Below are 18,160 nucleotides of genomic sequence, written 5' to 3' on the forward strand. Positions count from 1 at the left end.
GTAATGGTTTGGGTTATTTACCCCTCAGCACCCTGTATAACTGGGCTAATTACCCCCCTCAGCACCCTGTATAATTGGGCTCGTTACCCCCTCACTGAGGCCTGTTAGTGATAATTTACACTGAGGCCTGTTAGTGATAATTTACACCGAGGCCTGTTAGTGAGAGTTTACACTGAGGCCTGTTGGTGATAATTTACACTGAGGCCTGTTAGTGAGAGTTTACACTGAGGCCTGTTAGTGAGAGTTTACACTGAGGACTGTTAGTGAGAGTTTACACTGAGGCCTGTTAGTGAGAGTTTACACTGAGGCCTGTTAGTGATAATTTACACTGAGGCCTGTTAGTGATAATTTACACTGAGGCCTGTTAGTGATAATTTACACTGAGGCCTGTTAGTGATAATTTACACTGAGGCCTGTTAGTGAGAGTTTACACTGAGGCCTGTTAGTGAGAGTTTACACTGAGGCCTGTTAGTGATAATTTACACTGAGGCCTGTTAGTGATAATTTACACTGAGGCCTGTTAGTGAGAGTTTACACTGAGGCCTGTTAGTGAGAGTTTACACTGAGGCCTGTTAGTGATAATTTACACTGAGGCCTGTTAGTGATAATTTACACTGAGGCCTGTTAGTGATAATTTACACTGAGGCCTGTTAGTGATAATTTACACTGAGGCCTGTTAGTGATAATTTACACTGAGGCCTGTTAGTGATAATTTACACTGAGGCCTGTTAGTGATAATTTACACTGAGGCCTGTTAGTGAGAGTTTAGCAACGTCTGACTATTTAAACGATACCATGATGCTTGCTGCTCTTTGTTGTTTTGGAATGAGCTCACTCTCCAATGTTTGAATGGCTCTCTTGGTTTTATCTGTTGTGTTGGTGACCTGGCAGAGTGAAAACCCGAGGGACTGGAGTTCTGAAGATTCCCAACATGAGAACTTTGTTACTTTAGCTGTGCCTGTGAGATGTAGGTGAGAGATTGTGCACAGTGACTGGGCCTCTCTGTGGAGGACGGCACAGCTCGTATTGTGCTGATGATAAATTGATGGGGAGCCCGCGTGGTGTCAGGTGTATCGTGTGGCAGTGATGTAACATTGAGAGCCTTGGGCTGAAGTGACAGTGAAACCACAGCAGTGAGGTGGGACGGGGGGTTGGTGGGAGAGAGATACAGGCAGGCAGAGTTACAGCAGCCTGTGGGCTCGGACACAGAATTCTCCAGCGCCTGTTGTATTGCTGGTTGGACCGAAGCTTTGTCCGTGGAGACTGGGCATCCTTCACCTCTTCAGTGAGTGATCGCAGAGCAACCTGAGCCGACCAGGGTTGAGCGAAGCTTCCTGCTATCTTCCTAAGATATGGATCTGGTAATGACACAGTAAGGCCCTGGTACAGCCAGGAAACACTTTCCTACTTCGAGTTCACTGCCTGCTGCTCCCCAGGCTCTGGAACGCAGCTCTCCCCTGCCCTTACTTGACCTGTGTTTTTGATCTGACTCAGTCTGAGTCGATACCTGTGGACGAGCTGTATCGGTCGCTGATCAGCAGACTCAGGAGCAGCTGGGCCCCTAACCCTGGGGAGCTTATAACATTTTCTCATTTACTTTCCCCTTTTCTCCCTCCCCCCCTGAAGGTGCTGACTCGCTGGTGTTCAGGTCCCATATTCCCCCTGCTGTGAGACACTGGCCGGTGTAATCGCTGGCCTGTGTTGGGGTTCTGTGTGGGGTCTGAGAGCTGCTCTGTACCCTGTAGTACGAGCCCCGGTGCAGTCAATGTGGTGGAATAGCTCCAGTGCATTCAGTGTTTGAGGCTGGCCTGCTCTGGGAGCTGACCACACAGAGCCAGCTCTCAGTGCACATTATGTTCTGTCCTGCTGCTCCCGCACTGTGTGTCATTTAGAGAGAGGCATTCTGCGTCTGTTGCTCTCTTGCTTTCTATTTCTTTGCCATTCTCTCTGTCCATTCCTCACATTCTCTCTTTCTTTTACTGTTTCTCTTCCTCTCTATCTCCCTTTCTCTGTTTTTGTTTCTCTCCCTATGTCACTTTCTGTCTCTCTTCCTCTATCACTCTCTGTCTCCCTCTCTCTGTCTGTTCCACTCTCTCTCGCTCTCTCTCTCTGTCTCTCTCCCCCTCTGTCGCTCTCTCTCTCCCCCTCTGTCGCTCTCTCCCCCTCTGTCGCTCTCTCCCCCTCTGTCGCTCTCTCCCCCTCTGTCGCTCTCTCTCTCCCCCTCTGTCGCTCTCTCCCCCTCTGTCGCTCTCTCTCTCCCCCTCTGTCGCTCTCTCCCCCTCTGTCGCTCTCTCCCCCTCTGTCGCTCTCTCTCTCCCCCTCTGTCGCTCTCTCCCCCTCTGTCGCTCTCTCCCCCTCTGTCGCTCTCTCTCTCCCCCTCTGTCGCTCTCTCTCTCCCCCTCTGTCGCTCTCTCCCCCTCTGTCGCTCTCTCTCTCCCCCTCTGTCGCTCTCTCTCTCCCCCTCTGTCGCTCTCTCTCTCCCCCTCTGTCGCTCTCTCTCTCCCCCTCTGTCTCTCTCTCCCCCTCTGTCGCTCTCTCCCCCTCTGTCGCTCTCTCCCCCTCTGTCGCTCCCTCTCTCCCCCTCTGTCGCTCTCTCTCTCCCCCTCTGTCGCTCTCTCTCTCCCCCTCTGTCGCTCTCTCTCTCCCCCTCTGTCGCTCTCTCTGCCTATCTCTCTGTTTCTCGCTATCTCACTTTGCAAACTGGACAAAGGCGACAGGTCTAACAGCAGCCGGATGCAAACTGGATCAGCAGAACCACATCATGAAATGGTTGTGGAATATAAAGGGGCAGACCACGGAGTCTGGTGATTGGCTCTGTTCTGTGATGCATTCGTTTATTGCAGATGCAGAATTTACAGATGAATAACCCTGGCGATCAGTCGGATGGATGGGTCGGTCATGATGTTTGATCACTGGCTCATGGTTCTGTAATCACTCTGCAAAATCACAATCAATTTCTGCATTATTCACAGACCAGCAAACAAAAACCTTTTTACTTCTCATCAAGTCTGATCCTGACCTTATCTACATCTACACACACCCACTCTCCAACAGGGGTCAGTGGACAGTGATCAGGAGCAGGAACCCTGGCTGATTTCCCCTCTCTCTAACTCCACAGCGTATAAAAGAAAAATAGAAATATTTGCATTTATATGGCGCCTTTCATGACCTCAGGACGTCCCAAAGCGCTTTACAGCCAATGAAGTATTTTGAAGTGTAGTCACTGTTGTAATGTAGGAAACGTGGCAGCCAATTTGCGCACAGCAAGATCCCACAAACAGCAATGAGATAATGACCAGATAATCTGTTTTTTTAGGTGTTAGTTGAAGGATACATATTGGCCCCAGGACACTGGGGAGAACTCTCCCCCTGCTCTTCTTTGAAATAATGGCCGTGGGATCTTTTACATCCACGCGAGAGGGCAGACGGGACCTGGGTTTAACGTCTCATCCGAAAGATGGCACCTCTGACAGTGCAGCGCTCCCTCAGTACTGCCCCTCCGACAGTGCGGCGCTCCCTCAGTACTGCCCCTCCGACAGTGCGGCGCTCCCTCAGTACTGCCCCTCCGACAGTGCGGCGCTCCCTCAGTACTGACCCTCCGACAGTGCGGCGCTCCCTCAGTACTGACCCTCCGACAGTGCGGCGCTCCCTCAGTACTGACCCTCCGACAGTGCAGCGCTCCCTCAGTACTGACCCTCCGACAGTGCAGCGCTCCCTCAGTACTGACCCTCCGACAGTGCGGCGCTCCCTCAGTACTGACCCTCCGACAGTGCAGCACTCCCTCAGTACTGCCCCTCCGACAGTGCGGCGCTCCCTCAGTACTGCCCCTCCGACAGTGCGGCGCTCCCTCAGTACTGACCCTCCGACAGTGCGGCGCTCCCTCAGTACTGACCCTCCGACAGTGCGGCGCTCCCTCAGTACTGACCCTCCGACAGTGCGGCGCTCCCTCAGTACTGACCCTCCGACAGTGCGGCGCTCCCTCAGTACTGACCCTCCGACAGTGCGGCGCTCCCTCAGTACTGCCCTGGGTGTGACAGCCTAGATTTTTGTGCTCCAGTATGTCCAGAATCCGATGGTTGTTTATTGACGAGGTGTTGTGACTCACAGATGTGGGTTGGCCAGTCAAGTACAATAGCAAAGGGCAGGTTGCTGGTATTGTAGGGAGTAAGAGTCAGCACGTTCAGGAGAGGAGGGAGAAAACTGGAATAAGAAGGGAAGCTCGAGCTCCAAAGCTGAGTGTGAGTGTAGCACTGACGGTGAATGGACACTGCGTGCTCCCTGTCTGAGTGGGCTGCTCCTGGGCAGACCTGGCGGCTGAGGTTGGGCCTGTTTGTCGAGCCCATTGATAATGATATTATTATTGGTGTACTGAGTTACTGGGAGAGACGCAATATTTACACAGCTGCCCGTTCTCTGACCTGGTTGAGCTTTGAAATAGCTCCATTCATCCTCTCTCTCCAGCTGTAGGCCCGAGCTCTGGGTTACAGCCTGTCAATGGGAGCATTTACTTAATGCTCTGGCTAATTATAAAATTGGGCGGATTTCTGACTTACACAGACCAACTCTGCTTCCAGCCCCCTACAGACCACTCACTGGGTGCCAGCTCCCCGCCCCTTCTGTATAAAGACAGAATCAGTGCCCAGTCTGCCCCTGCTCACTGAGACCATCACTGCAGCCAACAGGGGAGGGGGGGGTGCGGGGTCGGGGGGGGCAAAGGTCAAACACCCACTGCCCAGTGACACCACCTCCAGCCACTTACCCCGAACCAGGGGAACGCTCTGAAATATGACCCTGACCGGCCTCCTCCAACTTGGGGCTCTGCGGGATTTACAGGTTGGGGGGTGCTGGTGATGGAGAAGACTCTGGGGGTTGGTGGGGTTTACAGTGGGGGGGTGATGGAGAAGGCTCTGGGGGTTGGTGGGGTTTACAGGGGGGGGGTGATGGAGAAGACTCTGGGGGTTGGTGGGGTTTACAGTGGGGGGGTGATGGAGAAGACTCTGGGGGTTGGTGGGGTTTACAGTGGGGGGGTGATGGAGAAGGCTCTGGGGGTTGGTGGGGTTTACAGTGGGGGGGGTGATGGAGAAGACTCTGGGGGTTGGTGGGGTTTACAGTGGGGGGGGGTGATGGAGAAGGCTCTGGGGGTTGGTGGGGTTTACAGTGGGGGGGGGTGAGGGAGAAGGCTCTGGGGGTTGGTGGGGTTTACAGGGGGGGGGGGTGATGGAGAAGGCTCTGGGGGTTGGTGGGGTTTACAGTGGGGGGGGGTGAGGGAGAAGGCTCTGGGGGTTGGTGGGGTTTACAGGGGGGGGGGTGATGGAGAAGGCTCTGGGGGTTGGTGGGGTTTACAGTGGGGGGGTGATGGAGAAGGCTCTGGGGGTTGGTGGGGTTTACAGGGGGGGGGGTGATGGAGAAGGCTCTGGGGGTTGGTGGGGTTTACAGTGGGGGGGTGATGGAGAAGGCTCTGGGGGTTGGTGGGGTTTACAGGGGGGGGGGTGATGGAGAAGGCTCTGGGGGTTGGTGGGGTTTACAGGGGGGGGGGTGATGGAGAAGGCTCTGGGGGTTGGTGGGGTTTACAGTGGGGGGGGGGGTGATGGAGAAGGCTCTGGGGGTTGGTGGGGTTTACAGTGGGGGGGGGTGATGGAGAAGGCTCTGGGGGTTTGCTCTGCAGGGATATCGACACCGAGTGGCCAAACTTTCCAACGTGTCTAATTATTGCCTCATTTGCGTCCAATCACATTCCAGTATATATCAACGGTCGCTCAAAATAGATCATGTTCAGGTAGCAATCAATTTAAAGAGCCCGGCGAGTTCTTTGTCAGTTCTTTCTTTATTCCTCAGATAATTAGGGTGATTTTTTCCCCTGTTGATTGCTGCATTACCGTCTAGATTTGAGCCTTTTGTTGTGGGTGTAATTCCCCCTCACACCCCAATTGTACAGCAGAAACAAATGGGTTTTCCATTGGGGATCCCCTGGGTTTTTTGGAAAAAGAGTAGGAGAAGCAATGGAGGGAGACAGGCTCTCATCTGTACCACAGTGTACAGAGCGAGGCGTTCCTACCCTCTCTCGCCCCCCATCCCACTCACCCCCTCCCTCGCCCCTGCTCGTCCTCAGGAGCAGGGTGTGTCAACGCTGTGCTTCACAAAAGAAGGCCATCAGTGAGTTCCACCACATGCTGCACCCTGACCCACAGCCCAGATCGGGCAATGGAGAGGGAGCTTTACTCTGTATCTAACCCGTGCTGTACCTGCCCTGGGAGTGTTTGATGGGACAGTGTAGAGGGAGCTTTACTCTGTATCTAACCTGTGCTGTACCTGCCCTGGGAGTGTTTGATGGGACAGTGTAGAGGGAGCTTTACTCTGTATCTAACCCGCACTGTACCTGCCCTGGGAGTGTTTGATGGGACAGTGTAGAGGGAGCTTTACTCTGTATCTAACCCTGTACCTGCCCTGGGAGTGTTTGATGGGACAGTGTAGAGGGGATATTAATTGGGGGCAGGTAGTGGAGTTTCTTTGTGAGGTGCATGGTCTGGTCGTACTGTACTGAACTCAGAACTGGTCACTACAAACCGAAACCGCCAACAGTGTTTAAAGGGCGGTCCCAGTCACTGTATTTTGACATTAAATTAATCGCTAGTCCTGTCTCTCCCTCTGTGGTCCTGACACCGTCCCTCCACCCATTGTAAATTTATGACTGTTCTGCTGCATTGCTCCGAGACTCCAGACTCTGTCCTGGGAACTGAAACAAGGGAAGCTTTTGAAGCTATTTATTCGAGGGGATGAATTCCAATTTTCACAGCATGTTGGGAGAGGGGCAGACCCTGCTGATAGGGCGAGGGGATGGGGGCCAGGGGATGGGGGCCAGGGGATGGGGGCCAGAGGATGGGGGCCAGGGGATGGGGGCCAGGGGATGGGGGCCAGGGGATGGGGGCCAGGGGATGGGGGCGAGGGGATGGGGGCCAGGGGATGGGGGCGAGGGGATGGGGGCCAGGGGATGGGGGCCAGGGGATGGGGGCGAGGGGATGGGGGCGAGGGGATGGGGGCCAGGGGATGGGGGCGAGGGGATGGGGGCCAGGGGATGGGGGCCAGGGGATGGGGGCCAGGGGATGGGGGCCAGGGGATGGGGGCCAGGGGATGGGGGCCAGGGGATGGGGGCCAGGGGAACGACACCCACTATGTGTGAGAAAAGGGTTCTCGGCAAAAACATCTGGTGAGGAAGGACACCCAAACTAAAGACTGGGCGTCTGGGGGAAGTGCAGGGGTCACACTGTGTGTTTGGGGTTTCGAATGGTGATCAAAAGTGGAATTGAGGAAGAAAACCCGACCTGGCAGCAATAGGACTTCGAGTCCCACAGGTAGGTCCAGGACCTCACTGAGTCTTAGGTGTCTCGTATCTGCCTGTAACAGATGGGGTGTGTAACCATGGTAAGGTGGGGGGGATGGGGAGAATGAGGGGGAGGGTAGATGAGGGAGGAGGAGAGTTGGTGAGGGAGGGTGGGTGTTGGGGGAGGGTTGAGGGAGGGGGAGGTTGAGGGAGAGTGGGGCAGGAGTGGGAGGGTGGGGGAGGGTAAGGGGAGGGAGGGGAGGAAGGGGGAAGGGAGGAGGGTGAGGGAGGAGTGGGAGGGTGAGGGTGAGGGAGGAGGGAGGGTGAGGGAGGAGTGTGAAGGGGAGGGAGGGAGGGAGGAGGGAGGGTGAGGGAGGAGTGTGAAGGGGAGGAGTGAGAGGGTGAGGGAGGGGGGTGAGGAGTGAGAGGGTGAGGGAGGAGGGGGAGGGAGGGTCTCAGTTTCTATTTCCCAGCCCCAAAGAGTTTGAAATTTGCAGGAACAGGATTTGAACAAATGGCCATTTCTTCCTCGGGGGCTCGTCCCTCGGAGAAACAGCCCTCGTTCCTCACTGTGTCCACCCCCACACTGCCTCACACGGACACCCTGTTTACACAGGCACACACAATTTGACATCATTTTGCTGCAATCGTTACAAAGTCGCCTTTTGTAAATATAAAACTTGCCCGACTCCCAGTGCCTGACCCTCAAAGCAAAAATAATTTAAAAAGCAGATCTCACCTCCTCTGTGTTCGGACTGGTTTAAACTCTGGACCTGTAGCTGAGTAGATACAGTTCCAATGCATGGACGACACTCCTCTGAGCAGACACAGCTCCAGTAATTGGGGGGGTCGCTCTGCGTTTGACCGTCGCTCTGCGTTTGGGGCGTCGCTCTGCGTTTGGGGGGTCGCTCTGCGTTTGGGGGGTCGCTCTGTGTTTGGGGGGTCGCTCTGCGTTTGACGGTCGCTCTGTGTTTGGGGCGTCGCTCTGCGTTTGGGGGGTCGCTCTGCGTTTGATGGTCGCTCTGCGTTTGGGGGGGTCGCTCTGCGTTTGGGGGGTCGCTTCGTGTTTGATGGTCGCTCTGTGTTTGGGGCGTCGCTCTGCGTTTGGGGGGTCGCTCTGCGTTTGATGGTCGCTCTGCGTTTGGGGGGGTCGCTCTGCGTTTGGGGGGTCGCTTCGTGTTTGATGGTCACTCTGCGTTTGGGGGGTCGCTCTGCGTTTGACGGTCGCTCTGCGTTTGGGGGGGTCGCTCTGCGTTTGGGGGGTCGCTTCGTGTTTGATGGTCGCTCTGTGTTTGAGGGGTCGCTCTGCGTTTGGGGGGTCGCTCTGTGTTTGATGGTCGCTCTGTGTTTGAGGGGTCGCTCTGCGTTTGGGGGGTCGCTCTGCGTTTGGGGGGTCGCTCTGTGTTTGATGGTCGCTCTGTGTTTGAGGGGTCGCTCTGCGTTTGGGGGGTCGCTCTGCGTTTGGGGGGTCGCTCTGTGTTTGACGGTTGCTCCGTGTTTGAGGGGTCGCTCTGCGTTTGGGGGGTCGCTCTGCGTTTGGGGGGTCGCTCTGTGTTTGACGGTTGCTCCGTGTTTGAGGGGTCGCTCTGCGTTTGATGGTCGCTCTGTGTTTGACGGTCGCTCTGTGTTTGACGGTCGCTCTGCGTTTGGGGGGGTCGCTCTGCGTTTGGGGCGTCGCTCTGCGTTTGATGGTCGCTCTGCGTTTGAGGGGTCGCTCTGCGTTTGGGGGGTCGCCCTGCGTTTGGGGGGTCGCTCTGCGTTTGGGGGGTCGCTCTGCGTTTGATGGTCGCTCTGCGTTTGAGGGGTCGCTCTGCGTTTGATGGTCGCTCTGTGTTTGAGGGGTCGCCCTGCGTTTGGGGGGTCGCTCTGCATTTGGGGGGTCGCTCTGCGTTTGATGGTCGCTCTGCGTTTGAGGGGTCGCTCTGCGTTTGATGGTCGCTCTGTGTTTGGGGGGTCGCCCTGCGTTTGGGGGGTCGCTCTGCGTTTGGGAGGTCGCTCTGCGTTTGATGGTCGCTCTGCGTTTGAGGGGTCGCTCTGCGTTTGGGGCTTCGCTCTGCGTTTGGGGGGTCGCTCTGCGTTTGGGGGGTCGCTCTGTGTTTGACGGTCGCTCTGCGTTTGGGGGGTCGCTCTGCGTTTGGGGGTCGTTCTGCGTTTGGGGGGTCGCTCTGCGTTTGGGACTTCGCTCTGCGTTTGACGGTCGCTCTGCGTTTGGGGGTCGCTCTGCGTTTGGGGGGTCGCTCTGCGTTTGACGATCGCTCTGCATTTGGGGCTTCGCTCTGCGTTTGGGGGGGTCACACTGCATTTGGGGGGCCACTCTGCGTTTGGGGGGGCCGCTCTGCGTTTGGGGGGTCGCTCTGCGTTTGACGGTCGCTCTGCGTTTGGGGCTTCGCTCTGCGTTTGGGGGGTCGCTCTGCGTTTGGGGGGTCGCTCTGCGTTTGACGGTCGCTCTGCGTTTGGGGGGCCGCTCTGCGTTTGGGGGGTCGCTCTGCGTTTGGGGCTTCGCTCTGCGTTTGACGGTCGCTCTGCGTTTGGGGGGTCGCTCTGCGTTTGGGGGGTCGCTCTGCGTTTGACGGTCGCTCTGCGTTTGGGGGGTCGCTCTGCGTTTGGGGGGTCGCTCTGCGTTTGACGGTCGCTCTGCGTTTGGGGGGGTCGCTCTGCGTTTGACGGTCGCTCTGCGTTTGGGGGGTCGCTCTGCGTTTGGGGGGTCGCTCTGCGTTTGACGGTCGCTCTGCGTTTGGGGGGCCGCTCTGCGTTTGGGGGGTCGCTCTGCGTTTGGGGGTCGCTCTGCGTTTGACGGTCGCTCTGCGTTTGCGGGGTCGCTCTGCGTTTGGGGGGTCGCTCTGCGTTTGACGGTCGCTCTGCGTTTTGGGGGTCGCTCTGCGTTTGGGGGGTCGCTCTGTGTTTGACGGTCGCTCTGCGTTTGACGGTCGCTCTGCGTTTGGGGGGTCGCTCTGCGTTTGGGGGGTCGCTCTGCGTTTGGGGGGTCGCTCTGCGTTTGACGGTCGCTCTGCGTTTGGGGGGTCGCTCTGCGTTTGGGGGGTCGCTCTGTGTTTGGGGGGTCGCTCTGTGTTTGACGGTCGCTCTGTGTTTGACGGTCGCTCTGCGTTTGGGGCGTCGCTCTGCGTTTGGGGGGTCGCTCTGCGTTTGATGGTCGCTCTGCGTTTGGGGGGTCGCTCTGCGTTTGACGGTCGCTCTGCGTTTGGGGGGGTCGCTCTGCGTTTGGGGGGTCGCTTCGTGTTTGATGGTCGCTCTGTGTTTGAGGGGTCGCTCTGCGTTTGGGGGGTCGCTCTGTGTTTGATGGTCGCTCTGTGTTTGAGGGGTCGCCCTGCGTTTGGGGGGTCGCTCTGCGTTTGGGGGGTCGCTCTGTGTTTGACGGTTGCTCCGTGTTTGAGGGGTCGCTCTGCGTTTGATGGTCGCTCTGTGTTTGACGGTCGCTCTGTGTTTGACGGTCGCTCTGCGTTTGGGGGGGTCGCTCTGCGTTTGAGGCGTCGCTCTGCGTTTGATGGTCGCTCTGCGTTTGAGGGGTCGCTCTGCGTTTGGGGGGTCGCCCTGCGTTTGGGGGGTCGCTCTGCGTTTGGGGGGTCGCTCTGCGTTTGATGGTCGCTCTGCGTTTGAGGGGTCGCTCTGCGTTTGATGGTCGCTCTGTGTTTGAGGGGTCGCCCTGCGTTTGGGGGGTCGCTCTGCATTTGGGGGGTCGCTCTGCGTTTGATGGTCGCTCTGCGTTTGAGGGGTCGCCCTGCGTTTGATGGTCGCTCTGTGTTTGGGGGGTCGCCCTGCGTTTGGGGGGTCGCCCTGCGTTTGGGGGGTCGCTCTGCGTTTGGGAGGTCGCTCTGCGTTTGATGGTCGCTCTGCGTTTGAGGGGTCGCTCTGCGTTTGGGGCTTCGCTCTGCGTTTGGGGGGTCGCTCTGCGTTTGGGGGGTCGCTCTGTGTTTGACGGTCGCTCTGCGTTTGGGGGGTCGCTCTGCGTTTGGGGGTCGCTCTGCGTTTGGGGGGTCGCTCTGCGTTTGGGACTTCGCTCTGCGTTTGACGGTCGCTCTGCGTTTGGGGGTCGCTCTGCGTTTGACGGTCGCTCTGCGTTTGGGGGTCGCTCTGCGTTTGGGGGGTCGCTCTGCGTTTGACGATCGCTCTGCATTTGGGGCTTCGCTCTGCGTTTGGGGGGGTCGCTCTGCGTTTGGGGGGGCCACTCTGCGTTTGGGGGGGCCGCTCTGCGTTTGGGGGGTCGCTCTGCGTTTGGGGGGTCGCTCTGCGTTTGACGGTCGCTCTGCGTTTGGGGCTTCGCTCTGCGTTTGGGGGGTCGCTCTGCGTTTGGGGGGTCGCTCTGCGTTTGACGGTCGCTCTGCGTTTGGGGGGCCGCTCTGCGTTTGGGGGGCCGCTCTGCGTTTGGGGGGTCGCTCTGCGTTTGGGGCTTCGCTCTGCGTTTGACGGTCGCTCTGCGTTTGGGGGGTCGCTCTGCGTTTGACGGTCGCTCTGCGTTTGGGGGGTCGCTCTGCGTTTGGGGGGTCGCTCTGCGTTTGACGGTCGCTCTGCGTTTGGGGGGTCGCTCTGCGTTTGGGGGGTCGCTCTGCGTTTGGGGGGTCGCTCTGCGTTTGACGGTCGCTCTGCGTTTGGGGGGCCGCTCTGCGTTTGGGGGGTCGCTCTGCGTTTGGGGGTCGCTCTGCGTTTGACGGTCGCTCTGCGTTTGCGGGGTCGCTCTGCGTTTGGGGGGTCGCTCTGCGTTTGACGGTCGCTCTGCGTTTTGGGGGTCGCTCTGCGTTTGGGGGGTCGCTCTGTGTTTGACGGTCGCTCTGCGTTTGACGGTCGCTCTGCGTTTGGGGGGTCGCTCTGCGTTTGGGGGGTCGCTCTGCGTTTGGGGGGTCGCTCTGCGTTTGACGGTCGCTCTGCGTTTGGGGGGTCGCTCTGCGTTTGGGGGGGTCGCTCTGCGTTTGGGGGGTCGCTTCGTGTTTGATGGTCGCTCTGTGTTTGAGGGGTCGCTCTGCGTTTGGGGGGTCGCTCTGTGTTTGATGGTCGCTCTGTGTTTGAGGGGTCGCCCTGCGTTTGGGGGGTCGCTCTGCGTTTGGGGGGTCGCTCTGTGTTTGACGGTTGCTCCGTGTTTGAGGGGTCGCTCTGCGTTTGACGGTCGCTCTGTGTTTGACGGTCGCTCTGTGTTTGACGGTCGCTCTGCGTTTGGGGGGGTCGCTCTGCGTTTGGGGCGTCGCTCTGCGTTTGATGGTCGCTCTGCGTTTGAGGGGTCGCTCTGCGTTTGGGGGGTCGCCCTGCGTTTGGGGGGTCGCTCTGCGTTTGGGGGGTCGCTCTGCGTTTGATGGTCGCTCTGCGTTTGAGGGGTCGCTCTGCGTTTGATGGTCGCTCTGTGTTTGAGGGGTCGCCTTGCGTTTGGGGGGTCGCTCTGCATTTGGGGGGTCGCTCTGCGTTTGATGGTCGCTCTGCGTTTGAGGGGTCGCCCTGCGTTTGATGGTCGCTCTGTGTTTGGGGGGTCGCCCTGCGTTTGGGGGGTCGCTCTGCGTTTGGGAGGTCGCTCTGCGTTTGATGGTCGCTCTGCGTTTGAGGGGTCGCTCTGCGTTTGGGGCTTCGCTCTGCGTTTGGGGGGTCGCTCTGCGTTTGGGGGGTCGCTCTGTGTTTGACGGTCGCTCTGCGTTTGGGGGGTCGCTCTGCGTTTGGGGGTCGCTCTGCGTTTGGGGGGTCGCTCTGCGTTTGGGACTTCGCTCTGCGTTTGACGGTCGCTCTGCGTTTGGGGGTCGCTCTGCGTTTGGGGGGTCGCTCTGCGTTTGACGATCGCTCTGCATTTGGGGCTTCGCTCTGCGTTTGGGGGGGCCACTCTGCGTTTGGGGGGGCCGCTCTGCGTTTGGGGGGTCGCTCTGCGTTTGGGGGGTCGCTCTGCGTTTGACGGTCGCTCTGCGTTTGGGGCTTCGCTCTGCGTTTGGGGGGTCGCTCTGCGTTTGGGGGGTCGCTCTGCGTTTGACGGTCGCTCTGCGTTTGGGGGGCCGCTCTGCGTTTGGGGGGTCGCTCTGCGTTTGGGGCTTCGCTCTGCGTTTGACGGTCGCTCTGCGTTTGGGGGGTCGCTCTGCGTTTGGGGGGTCGCTCTGCGTTTGACGGTCGCTCTGCGTTTGGGGGGTCGCTCTGCGTTTGGGGGGTCGCTCTGCGTTTGGGGGGTCGCTCTGCGTTTGGGGGGTCGCTCTGTGTTTGACGGTCGCTCTGCGTTTGGGGGGTCGCTCTGCGTTTGGGGGTCGCTCTGCGTTTGGGGGGTCGCTCTGCGTTTGGGACTTCGCTCTGCGTTTGACGGTCGCTCTGCGTTTGGGGGTCGCTCTGCGTTTGACGGTCGCTCTGCGTTTGGGGGTCGCTCTGCGTTTGGGGGGTCGCTCTGCGTTTGACGATCGCTCTGCATTTGGGGCTTCGCTCTGCGTTTGGGGGGGTCGCTCTGCGTTTGGGGGGGCCACTCTGCGTTTGGGGGGGCCGCTCTGCGTTTGGGGGGTCGCTCTGCGTTTGGGGGGTCGCTCTGCGTTTGACGGTCGCTCTGCGTTTGGGGCTTCGCTCTGCGTTTGGGGGGTCGCTCTGCGTTTGGGGGGTCGCTCTGCGTTTGACGGTCGCTCTGCGTTTGGGGGGCCGCTCTGCGTTTGGGGGGCCGCTCTGCGTTTGGGGGGTCGCTCTGCGTTTGGGGCTTCGCTCTGCGTTTGACGGTCGCTCTGCGTTTGGGGGGTCGCTCTGCGTTTGACGGTCGCTCTGCGTTTGGGGGGTCGCTCTGCGTTTGGGGGGTCGCTCTGCGTTTGACGGTCGCTCTGCGTTTGGGGGGTCGCTCTGCGTTTGGGGGGTCGCTCTGCGTTTGGGGGGTCGCTCTGCGTTTGACGGTCGCTCTGCGTTTGGGGGGCCGCTCTGCGTTTGGGGGGTCGCTCTGCGTTTGGGGGTCGCTCTGCGTTTGACGGTCGCTCTGCGTTTGCGGGGTCGCTCTGCGTTTGGGGGGTCGCTCTGCGTTTGACGGTCGCTCTGCGTTTTGGGGGTCGCTCTGCGTTTGGGGGGTCGCTCTGTGTTTGACGGTCGCTCTGCGTTTGGGGGGTCGCTCTGCGTTTGGGGGGTCGCTCTGCGTTTGGGGGGTCGCTCTGCGTTTGACGGTCGCTCTGCGTTTGGGGGGTCGCTCTGCGTTTGGGGGGGTCGCTCTGCGTTTGGGGGGTCGCTTCGTGTTTGATGGTCGCTCTGTGTTTGAGGGGTCGCTCTGCGTTTGGGGGGTCGCTCTGTGTTTGATGGTCGCTCTGTGTTTGAGGGGTCGCCCTGCGTTTGGGGGGTCGCTCTGCGTTTGGGGGGTCGCTCTGTGTTTGACGGTTGCTCCGTGTTTGAGGGGTCGCTCTGCGTTTGACGGTCGCTCTGTGTTTGACGGTCGCTCTGTGTTTGACGGTCGCTCTGCGTTTGGGGGGGTCGCTCTGCGTTTGGGGCGTCGCTCTGCGTTTGATGGTCGCTCTGCGTTTGAGGGGTCGCTCTGCGTTTGGGGGGTCGCCCTGCGTTTGGGGGGTCGCTCTGCGTTTGGGGGGTCGCTCTGCGTTTGATGGTCGCTCTGCGTTTGAGGGGTCGCTCTGCGTTTGATGGTCGCTCTGTGTTTGAGGGGTCGCCCTGCGTTTGGGGGGTCGCTCTGCATTTGGGGGGTCGCTCTGCGTTTGATGGTCGCTCTGCGTTTGAGGGGTCGCCCTGCGTTTGATGGTCGCTCTGTGTTTGGGGGGTCGCCCTGCGTTTGGGGGGTCGCTCTGCGTTTGGGAGGTCGCTCTGCGTTTGATGGTCGCTCTGCGTTTGAGGGGTCGCTCTGCGTTTGGGGCTTCGCTCTGCGTTTGGGGGGTCGCTCTGCGTTTGGGGGGTCGCTCTGTGTTTGACGGTCGCTCTGCGTTTGGGGGGTCGCTCTGCGTTTGGGGGTCGCTCTGCGTTTGGGGGGTCGCTCTGCGTTTGGGACTTCGCTCTGCGTTTGACGGTCGCTCTGCGTTTGGGGGTCGCTCTGCGTTTGGGGGGTCGCTCTGCGTTTGACGATCGCTCTGCATTTGGGGCTTCGCTCTGCGTTTGGGGGGGCCACTCTGCGTTTGGGGGGGCCGCTCTGCGTTTGGGGGGTCGCTCTGCGTTTGGGGGGTCGCTCTGCGTTTGACGGTCGCTCTGCGTTTGGGGCTTCGCTCTGCGTTTGGGGGGTCGCTCTGCGTTTGGGGGGTCGCTCTGCGTTTGACGGTCGCTCTGCGTTTGGGGGGCCGCTCTGCGTTTGGGGGGTCGCTCTGCGTTTGGGGCTTCGCTCTGCGTTTGACGGTCGCTCTGCGTTTGGGGGGTCGCTCTGCGTTTGGGGGGTCGCTCTGCGTTTGACGGTCGCTCTGCGTTTGGGGGGTCGCTCTGCGTTTGGGGGGTCGCTCTGCGTTTGACGGTCGCTCTGCGTTTGGGGGGTCGCTCTGCGTTTGGGGGGTCGCTCTGCGTTTGACGGTCGCTCTGCGTTTGGGGGGCCGCTCTGCGTTTGGGGGTCGCTCTGCGTTTGACGGTCGCTCTGCGTTTGGGGGGTCGCTCTGCGTTTGGGGGGTCGCTCTGCGTTTGACGGTCGCTCTGCGTTTTGGGGGTCGCTCTGCGTTTGGGGGGTCGCTCTGTGTTTGACGGTCGCTCTGCGTTTGACGGTCGCTCTGCGTTTGGGGGGTCGCTCTGCGTTTGGGGGGTCGCTCTGCGTTTGACGGTCGCTCTGCGTTTGGGGGGTCGCTCTGCGTTTGGGGGGTCGCTCTGCGTTTGACGGTCGCTCTGCGTTTGGGGGGTCGCTCTGCGTTTGGGGGGTCGCTCTGTGTTTGACGGTCGCTCTGTGTTTGACGGTCGCTCTGCGTTTGGGGGGTCGCTCTGCGTTTGGGGGGTCGCTCTGCGTTTGACGGTCGCTCTGCGTTTGACGGTCGCTCTGCGTTTGGGGGGTCGCTCTGCGTTTGGGGGGCCGCTCTGCGTTTGACGGCCGCTCTGCGTTTGACGCGTTTATCCAGTTTTCTGGGAGCTAACAGTATTCCTCTTTCTTTCAGGTCTGTCACCATGGCGATTGTCAAGAGATTAACAACCAAACTCCACTGAATCTCTGTGCATCATGTGACAGCAAGCTCCACGACACTATGCACTTTGACCGACACATCCGCTTTGACCTTCCACCTCAAGGTCAGCCCCTCCATGATGTCCTTCCACTTTTTCACTTCTCATTTTGTTTGATTTGCCTTGTTTGACTGCGTTGGCACATCATCGAGTGCCAGTCGGTGCCATCGGTAACGCAGGAGTGGGAGCTCAGGGTGTGTATGGAGCCAGGATCAACCAGCAGGGACCAATCAGTTCCCACAGGTTCACTGCAGGATAGCCGCCTCGACAGTGACCCAGCGACCCGGTCCCCCAGCGACCCGGTCCCCCAGCGACCCGGTCCCCCCAGTCCCCCAGCGACCCGGTCCCCCAGCGACCCGGTCCCCCAGCGACCCGGTCCCCCCAGTCCCCCAGCGACCCGGTCCCCCAGCGACCCGGTCCCCCAGCGACCCGGTCCCCCAGCGACCCGGTCCCCCAGCGACCCGGTCCCCCCATTCCCCCAGCGACCCGGTCCCCCAGCGTCGCGGTCCCCCAGCGACCCGGTCCCCCAGCGACCCGGTCCCCCAGCGACCCGGTCCCCCAGCGACCCGGTCCCCCAGCGACCCGGTCCCCCCATTCCCCCAGCGACCCGGTCCCCCAGCGTCGCGGTCCCCCCATTCCCCCAGCGACCCGGTCCCCCAGCGACCCGGTCCCCCATTTCCCCAGCGACCCAGTCCCCCAGCGACCCGGTCCCCCAGCGTCCCGGTCCCCCCATTCCCCCAGCGACCCGGTCCCCCTAGTCCCCCAGCGACCCGGTCCCCCAGCGACCCGGACCCCCAGTGGGAGCCTCTCCTTTGCCCCACTGTTCAGTTAGTATACTGGTTTAATTTTGGGATTGGATCTTTCTAAATGATTTTGTCTCTCGTATTTTGAATCATCTGATGCACGCAGCCTAATTCCCTGTCCCCTCGAAGTACCTGTCCTTACTTCAAAGTCCAAATAAATGTTCCCGCACACAGGAAGCATAGAATTATATGGAGTGTACAGCACAGAAACAGGCCATTCGGCCCAATGGGTCTATGCCGGTGTTTATGCTCCACACGAGCCTCCTCCCTCCCTACATCTAACCCTGTCAGCATATCCTTCTAATTCTTTCTCCCTCAAGTGTTTATTTGTATATCCTTAAATGTATCTATACTATTCGCCTCAACCACTCCTTGTGGGAGCGAGTTCCACATTCTCACCACTCTCTGGGGAAAGACGTTTCTCCTGAATTCCCTATTGGATTTATTACTGATTATCTTATATTTATGACCCTTAGTTCTGGTCTCCCCCACAAGTGGAAACATTTTCTCTACATCTACCCTATCAAACCCTTTCATAATCTTAAAGACCTCGATCAGGTCACCCCTCAGTCTTTTCTTTTCTAGAGAAAAGAGCCCCAGCCTGTACAATCTTTCCTGATATTTATGACCTCTCAATTCTGGTATCATCCTAGTAAATCTTTTTTGTACCTTCTCCAGTGCCTCTATATCCTTTTTATAATATGGAGACCAGAACTGTTTACAATACTCCAAATCTGGTCTGACCAAGGTTCTATACAAGTTTAACATAACTTCTCTGCTTTTCAATTCTGTCCCTCGAGGAATGAACCCCAGTGTTTGAAAAGAACAGCACACCCTGTCTGGTGATTGCTTTTAGCTACTGGATTTAGTCCGTGCCTGCATAACATGGTAGAGCATTTCATCAAACCTTGTTTAAAGATTAAAATATGAAGCAAATTTATTAAAGCAAATTTATTAAAAGAAACAATAAACAAGCAAA

At 58.8% G+C, this 18,160-nt stretch overlaps 1 protein-coding gene across 1 annotated transcript in view; it reads left to right on the top strand.

Moving 5' to 3' along the window:
• The window catches only part of LOC137300779 (pleckstrin homology domain-containing family G member 5-like), a 97,158-nt gene that overhangs the window by 31,363 nt on the left and 47,635 nt on the right, over positions 1 to 18,160 (top strand). The window contains exon 3 of the mRNA XM_067970040.1: positions 16,315 to 16,444. Coding sequence (XP_067826141.1) covers positions 16,402 to 16,444 — 43 coding nt within the window. The 5' untranslated portion in view covers positions 16,315 to 16,401. The remainder of the gene's footprint in view (positions 1 to 16,314; positions 16,445 to 18,160) is intronic.

This window comes from Heptranchias perlo, chromosome 32, assembly GCF_035084215.1.
Source record: "Heptranchias perlo isolate sHepPer1 chromosome 32, sHepPer1.hap1, whole genome shotgun sequence".
Taxonomy (NCBI): domain Eukaryota; kingdom Metazoa; phylum Chordata; class Chondrichthyes; order Hexanchiformes; family Hexanchidae; genus Heptranchias; species Heptranchias perlo.